General features: G+C 36.3%; 1 protein-coding gene across 3 annotated transcripts; it reads left to right on the top strand.

The window, feature by feature from the left end:
- Positions 1-1,803: 1,803 nt before the first annotated feature.
- Positions 1,804-6,132, top strand: LOC112180566 (probable serine/threonine-protein kinase PBL11). 3 transcript variants are annotated; one of them, XM_040510124.1, is made up of 7 exons: positions 1,804-1,827; positions 2,187-2,322; positions 2,427-2,857; positions 3,118-3,253; positions 3,407-3,540; positions 3,621-3,744; positions 5,468-6,132. In XM_040510124.1, exons 2-7 carry the CDS (start codon positions 2,250-2,252, stop codon positions 5,914-5,916), a joined length of 1,347 nt encoding a protein of 448 aa, XP_040366058.1. In that variant the 5' UTR covers positions 1,804-1,827; positions 2,187-2,249; the 3' UTR covers positions 5,917-6,132. The 3 variants fall into 3 exon arrangements, with proteins under 3 accessions (XP_040366058.1, XP_024174889.1, XP_040366057.1); XM_040510123.1 differs by lacking the exon at positions 1,804-1,827 and adding an exon at positions 1,881-2,034; XM_024319121.2 differs by lacking the exon at positions 1,804-1,827 and having other exon boundaries at positions 1,878-2,322.
- The last annotated feature ends 2,149 nt before the right edge of the window (positions 6,133-8,281 follow it).

The following is an 8,281-nucleotide window of genomic DNA, read 5'->3' as shown; positions in this document are numbered from 1 at the left end:
CTTGCCATCCGGACGGTAGGTCCTTTGCGATGGGCTAACCAGCCACCACCATCTATGACACAAGTTTTGAGGAACGATGGTCTGCCTTGCCCCCCTTCAACAGATCTTTAACTGCAGGCGGTGATGCTTTCTTTTGTTGTTGGTCTTCTGGTTTTCTTTCTTGTTTCTATGTCCAAGCTGGACTTAGTTGGAACTAAAACTTTTATCTTTGTATGTTTGGGGGCTAAGTGTTTTTACTGGGCTTTCGGGGTTAGTCCCTTAATGAAAGATTTTCATTCCCAAAAAAAAAAAAACATTTCCGAGGGTGGCAGCCAGTACTAGTGATTATTCTAGTCTCAACACATGCAAACTTCATGCTTGAAGATTGTCTATGCACGGTGAAATACAAAGAATTAATTTCAAGAAAGTGAAATCGCAACTACTGTTGATGATACTTGATCACCTAGCATGATGAGTCTATCACATGGAAGTCATCCAGGTCCTGAGCGACGGAAGTCTGAAGGTAAGGGACTTTGAGTTTGAGGCTGGATATATATGGTTAGTAGAGGAGAGTGAAATCCACACTCCCCATTTTACAATCCACACTCGTTTATTTATTTTTGGTTGAAATTTTGATAAGGAGACAAAATTCAAGTCACTAAAGACAAAATTTATGTTACTAAAAAATGAAACATAGAGTGTAGATTGTAAAATGAGGAGTGGATTTTACTGCCCTTAGTACATTACTGCCTAAATATCTGTTTTTCATTTAATTGATGGTTTTAGTGTGTTTGAAAGTCGGAGTCTTAATAGACTCTTGACATTTCAACGTGCCCTACAAATTAAGTGTGGGTCGAAGAGTCAAGGATGTTTGTGTGTAACCATATTCTGGCACGAACAATAACCTTAATTTTTTTAATAAAATAATGTAGAATAACAAAGGATCTCAAATTAAAAAATGATAAAATAAACTACAAAGCGATGGAAAAATGATTAATCAATGGTTTTTAGAGCGTTTGAAAGTCGGAGTCTTAGTGGACTCTTGACATTTCAACACACCATACAAAGCGTGGGTCGAAAAGTTAAGGATGTTTGTGTGTAATCACGTTCTCCCACGAATAATAACCTTAATTTTTTTAGTAAAAGTATGTAGAATAATGAAAGTCGGGTCTCACATTGTAAAGGTCATGGATTCGATTCTCACTGACATATGTAAGGGTGGGTGGGTTAAGTGTTTTTTTTTTTTTTTAAATTAATAATTATTCTATATAAGTGATAATCGAACTCATAACCTTAATCATTTTGTAAAAGTTATGGGTTCGATTCTCACTCACATTAAAAAAATGATAACATAAACTACAGAATATAAGTTCGTATATTAATAATTGCACTGATATTTTTTTCCGAAAAATCTCACTCCTAATGACAATATTAGCATTGTAATGATAAGTGACAAGTCATGAAGCTATGCTATTCCAAAAGTACACATCCCGATCACATTCCGAGCCTTCTCTACTAGAGCTAATCTTTTGACGTACTTCTAAAACATGTGCTAGCTCCGGCTTAAATATTAAATGAAATATGGCTTTGCTTTTGAAAAGATCTCCATCTCAATCTCAAGTGAATGTCAAATCAGTCCACTGTACCCAACTTAGGGATAGTGGCTGGCTCTTTCTTCCGGGTCTTAATGGATAAGCAATTAACGAGCAAAGTTTGATTTTAATAGTTCTGCTAAATTATCATAAATTTATATTATACCCAGATATATTATATGTATACATAAATATGCATGAGGTTCACGATTGAATGAGCCCGTCAACGGGGCCAACAGCTGCAAGAAAATGCTAGGTAAGATATATTTGGTCTGCACTTCCTTATCATTTTGTCCACGATTCGCTAACATGAGCTTTCACTATTAATATTCTATGTTTCCCAACTTCCTCCTAAATAATTTAGCACAAATTTTGGGCTGGAAAGAGTAGCAATTAGACGACACAATCAAGAGTGAGAGGAATAAGTCCAATTCACAAAAGTCCCATATTCCCATATAAGATGGTAGGCTATAGTCCTCTTAGTCTATGCCCTTTGTTAAGCTTCTCCTGCTTGGCTATTTCTTGGTTCTTTCTCCTCCCTTTCCAGGAACCTTGGTGAATCACATCATATAATATCTGCGTCTATCCGAATATGCCTAACTAGTTAGACTTCAGAAACTGCAGAATACAGATCGACTGAGCGATCGACTAGTGCTAGCTGTGATCGATATCATCGCGATGGGAAACTGTTTTGGAGCTCGTGTGAACAATCATACCAGCCTACCCTCCACTAAGGCGCTTAGCCCGCCTGGTATATATACTCGATCACTTTCTAATTTGTTTATATTTTTGGAGACCTTCTTGGGTACATGCATGTTTTAAAGTTTGACTGATTGCTCGTGTAACTATACTCAGAAACAATGTTAGACATTAAAGGCAGCAAACAATATGGATTAGAAGCTGGAAGAAGAAGAATGAACGACTCCAAGAAAGAGAGCAGTGAAATAGCGATCCCGAGAAGTACTAGTGTTAAAGATCGTCAGAGACCTGTAGCTGAGGAGAATAAGAAAAACTCAGAAACGGCAACTCATAAGCTTCCATGTCCGGTTCCAAGTACTGCCGGAAGGATCGTGAAGCCCAACTTGAAAGAGTTTACGTTTGCGGCGTTGAAAAAGGCAACCCGAGACTTTAAACCGGACACGATTCTTGGGGAGGGAGGTTTTGGGAGGGTTTTCAAGGGGTGGGTGGACGAGAACACGTACGCGCCTTCTAGGGCAGGCATCGGTATGGCCGTCGCCGTCAAGAAATCCAACCCTGATAGCTATCAAGGCCAGCAAGAATGGGAGGTAATGAGTTTGAGTTTATATAATTTATTCTCATCATCTCATGTCATTTCATGTGTAGCATTTCCTGGGTAGTTAGGCTTTTGCCGGCCAAGCAACAATTTCAAAATATAAAGAATTAGATATGATCATCATGATCATATGGTTTTTCAAACAATAAAATAATAGCTAGTTTAGAGGGATCCTATAACTGTAGAAGTCTCAGTTCCCGGTGTCTAGTAAATTTGATTACGAAATTAGTTGATATAAATTCATTTGTGCAGGCGGAGGTCAATTTCTTGGGGAAGTATTTGCATCCAAACCTTGTTAGGTTATTGGGATATTGTTGCGAGGAAGATCAATTTCTGCTTGTGTACGAGTATATGCAGAAAGGAAGCTTGGAAAACCATCTCTTCAGAAGTAAGCTAGCTAGCAACTTAATTAATTAGCTACGTACATTAACTAAATGTCAATTTAGAAACATGTGCATCGATCTTAATTAATTGAATGGATTACATGCACAGAATAAAAGTTTTCATTAATTTTTTTAGGGTTGTTTTTCACTTAATGCAGATGGTCAAGAACCACTTTCATGGGGTATAAGGCTTAAAATAGCAATCGGAGCTGCGCGAGGTCTTGCATTCTTGCACACCTCTGAAAAAGTCATCTACCGCGACTTCAAGGCCTCCAATATTTTGCTGGATCCGGTAAGTACCATTCTCAACATGACTCTTATTTAACGATGTTGAGAGAAATACCGTTACACTCATAGTTTATTGTTTTCCAGGACTACAATGCAAAACTTTCAGATTTCGGGTTGGCAAAGCTCGGACCAATGAATGGAAACTCGCACGTAACAACACGTATCATTGGTACTTATGGCTACGCAGCTCCGGAATATGTCGCAACCGGTAATATACCTGCAATTTTCCATAGATAAATATCTTCTTCCTTATATTATCATGCATTATGCATATCTTAACCCTAAGTTGCTGCCATACAAAATGTGATAATGAAATTTTTTTTTAGATTGTACGTATCTCATGTGCTCTATAAACAATTCTATTTTCATAGGCAATAAAGTAAGGCACTTGTATAATATTTGTCTAACCTAACAAATCATCCACAACTATATTACTGTCGGAAGGCGAACGAGCGAGTCTTATAATTTTAAGGTTACAAAGGATGATAATTTTATTTCTTCGACTCGACTAATGTTCTTTTATTAGGCTATTTCCACTTCTTTTTGCTTTCCTTGATCAATCTTTATTACCTGTTGTTTATAATGAAATCTTTTCAACGCAAAAAAAAAACTCTATACATATAAGGTGGATTTTAGGTTTCCGTGGCTATATCGATCCACTAATCCACTATCTATCTATATTTCAAATAATAATAATAATCAACATAAAACTTTTTTTTTTTGAAAGAAAATAAAAACTTACAATGAGAAATCACGACTAATGCCCATGCCCTGTTGATCGAAATGAAACAGTGGAAACACAGATAGGGGCAAGCAATTAAACCAAATACAAACATGATTAGACTTATGCCCAAGGGGGACAAATTGATAAGCAATAAAATTGACATCTCTATAAACATGACAAAAACTAATTTAAACATTAAATTAATGTGATTTCCTAGAGAGCTGAATGGGAGTATAAGGTTTCAATTATTGGTGGTCGTTGTAGCTGATATGCTCCACTAGTGCAACTTGCAAATAGCGAATCATACATGAATATTTCATTGACAATTGATTTTCTTGTGCAATGGTGTACTGGTCCAGGAAATTGAAAGATATAAGACATCAATCCATGCCAAAAAATCTCGCTATATATACATGGTGGATAGCTCCAAATTAATTGTGTGTCCACGTACTAATCCACATACTAAACCAACCATAGGCTTTTTATAAATCCATGGTATAACTAAAGAACCTTAATCATAGAACTTTGGAACTTCACAGACAGTTAATAAGGTGTGGGTTTACTTTTTATATTTTACAAACTGTTTAAACCCTAAACTTGCCATTAAGGAATGTTACATGCAATTTGAGCAATTTGACCTTTTCTTTGGTGATAAAACACTCGATAAGCAGTTTGGACTTGCAACAAATTAACTTGTTTATTATTTTGTAATGAGTCAATACAATGAACAATTCTTTTTCCAGTTTTGGAACCATCGATAGAAGAAGTCCTTTGATTTTTTTTTGGTAATGAATTCCTTTGATAGTTAAGTCGACTAGGTAGCTGGTCATTTCAACTACACCAATCACTTTTCTCTGCAGTACGCCAATTGATGAAACTTATAGGTCAAGAGAGACTTGACTAATTAATTTCATGCAAATGCCAAAAGATAAAAAAAAAATCAATTTCATTCATCTTGGACACTCCAAGAAGGCTTGGTCAATACTAGACTAAATATATTTTTGGGTCAATAATATAGACTTTCCACATAAAGTAATCAAAATGATCTTGTGGACTTGACCCGTACTCATAAAAAAGTATTGTTTTCACAATTTGCCGAAAAAAATTTCCTGCATTTTGACTTTTATCTTTAGTTCTAGTAGTCGAGACACGTAGATGTCAAGAAATTGTCATCAATTGACTAATTTGCCTCATATTTTTTATGCAGGACATTTGTACGTAAAGAGCGACGTTTACGGTTTCGGCGTGGTGTTACTGGAGATGTTGACCGGACGACGAGCTGTCGACACTAACAAACCGGCCGGTCAGCACAATTTGGTGGAGTGGGCGAGGCCTTCTCTTCTTAAGAAAAAAGAGCTGAAGAAGATGATAGACCCAAAGCTTGGAGATCAACTCTCTATAAAAGCTGCATACCAAGCAGCTGAGCTTATTTACAAGTGCCTAGAATCTGATCCAAAAGACAGGCCATCCATGGTAGAAGTGTTGGCAGTTCTAGAGATGGTCGATGCCGTTAAGGAGAAACCAAAAAGTACAAAACTTAATGTCAGAAGACAAGAAGGAAGTTCAGCACGCCGACACCAGTATAACTATCACAAGTCTCCAATTCACCAAAAGAATGGTGGCAATGGTGTAACTTCTCAAGCTCGGCCACACTAGTAATTCATTCTTATGGCACAGCGTCAGAAATAGTCATTGCAGTTTTGGGTAATTGTCAATGTATCTTTCAGGAGGTAGATAAGTTTTCAATTAATAACGTACACCTTTACGGTGAAGATAGATTCTAGCAAATTGTATCCAAATTTGGTTGCTAGCTCCAGCACTCTGTATATGATTGTTTACTATATATGGTATTGTTGTTCAACTTAGAGACAATTGCTATACTTTGTTACATAGTCTTCATTGACATTCTATTTTTTATTTATGAGAAGACGTACGCACAACAATATATTACGACTAAAAATTACACATATTATACTCGTATTTCTAATTCAGCTAGATCTTCGAATCAAGAAAGATCAAGGTGGTGGTGGGGGATTGGTAATGGTGCCTCGCTGAGAGATGGTTTGATGGTAAAAGTTCTAGTTGATTCGTGAAGTTTCTGATAATATTCATAATAATAAAACCTTAAAGTTTGGACTGAGATGTTAGGACATTAATATTATTAGATCTTTATTCAACTTGTGGTTTATATTTAGAATGCACTGAAACTACCCCACACTCGGCTAGCTAAGAGAGTACTGCTGGTTTGTGGCTTAAGAGCTCTAGTATGGTATTATTTGCTTTCCTAGTATTACAAGAGATCTGAATCTTGATTAGTGTTGCTGGCTCCATGCAAAATTGCAGTACAGGAACAGATGTATGTTGGCATATTTGGAAGATGGAGAGAAAGAAAAGAATATTTCAAGTTGTATTCCAAATGGCTTCTGGGTTTCATATTAATAATGGTGATTAATTCTGATTCTGAGCTTTTAGTGGGAAAAAAATCAGATATTTTGCCACCAAATGCCCCATTTTGCCCTTCATTTTGCCTATGGTCCACCTACACCTTGGTCCATATTAGAATTTTTGATGGAAGAAAATGATCTTCCTCCCCTTGGTGCCGTGCTAACTAGGTGCAGATCGATCTTCTGCTACAAGTTATAAGCGTTTGGACATCCAACATATAGGGATTGCTTGTTCTCTGGGCTTGATGCTTATCATATCCTATGTTACTTTCTTTGATTGAGCGAATTTTATATAAGGTCAGCTCTGGTGGTCTTATTATTTTTTAGGTCAATTCTTTTTATTATAAAGTCACGAAAATACTAGGACGCACATTTGGAAAAATAACTCTAGGTGAATCACTTCTTTGGGTGTCACGTGCATCTCACTTTACGTGGCAATTAATGTAACACAAAGCTTGACCTAATAGAGAATTTCATTAAATAACGTGAATGTGTCACGTCAATTATCACATAAAGTGAGATGCAGATGATATCTCAAAAGATGGTTCACCTAACATTATTCGTAATTGGTAATCTATTGCGAGACAATATTTTGTTTTTCAGGTACAGGAATATAAAGATGGTTGAAAAACGCATTTGGTAGGTTGTTTTCAATAAGTAAATTTAGAAAATGAAAAATGGTAGATATAGATTTGGGTATGGCTATTGCCACCGAACTATTTACTTAGTTCACCCTACATTAAATTTTTAATCAAATATTCTGATACTAACCCTAAATTAGAAATTTGGTAAAACATATATATAAAAATTAAATCATACGCTCAGCCCACTACCTTTAATTAATTGTCATCTTCCTTTGCAGCAATCTTTCTTTTTTAGCCTCTTGCACTGATTCAATTTTATGCAAGTTCTCTTAAAAATTTGATGGGATCGCAGTTTTCTTCTTCTTCTTCTTTCGTTTTTTATTTTTATTTTTTATATATATTTTTTATAGATCCTTAATAAAGGTGATCATTACTACAAATTTTTCCGTTATATAATCTATAGATCATCACAATGGTACTTCTGCCTACTATACTAAAAGCCATACGGTAGAGGTTTGGGTGCTTTAAGAAGAATAGGGAGGGAACCATATGAGATAATGAGAAGAATGGAGGTCTGGGTAGATTTGTTAAGGTTGAAACCCTAACTATGGTAAATCGGAGAGGAAGAATTGAGAGAAAATTAAAGAAATAAATGCAAATTAACTGATATATTCCTCGATGCCAAGAGTTTACAGAAGTGGGGGTTATATACCCAGCTGCTCACATGGATAACGACACGTGTTGGCCATGAAGGACGCAACACCTAACAACTCAACTAACCACCAATAACCCTAATTAACTCATTACCCAAAATTACTTAATTAAGGAACACGTATGCTTCGCATGCACGACTATACGTTATATTCTCATAACAATCCATTCCCCTGGAAATGAAGCTTGTCCTCAAGCTTGAAAGTCTGGAAAACGTTGTAGTAGCTCATCAGCCTCCTCCCACGTTGCCTCCTCAACTGATGACCTCAACCACTAGATGAG

Source organism: Rosa chinensis, chromosome 7 (assembly GCF_002994745.2).
Source record: "Rosa chinensis cultivar Old Blush chromosome 7, RchiOBHm-V2, whole genome shotgun sequence".
NCBI lineage: Eukaryota > Viridiplantae > Streptophyta > Magnoliopsida > Rosales > Rosaceae > Rosa > Rosa chinensis.
Note: the sequence above shows the minus strand (reverse complement) of the source record. Positions and strands in the feature narration are given on the sequence as shown.

Bases quoted from the DNA above. Each gene is read 5' to 3' on its own strand.
- LOC112180566 (XM_040510123.1), top strand. The intron at 2,858-3,117 runs GTAATGAGTTTG...TCATTTGTGCAG, and splicing joins AAGGCCAGCAAGAATGGGAG to GCGGAGGTCAATTTCTTGGG. The intron at 3,745-5,467 runs GTAATATACCTG...TTTTTTATGCAG, and splicing joins TCCGGAATATGTCGCAACCG to GACATTTGTACGTAAAGAGC.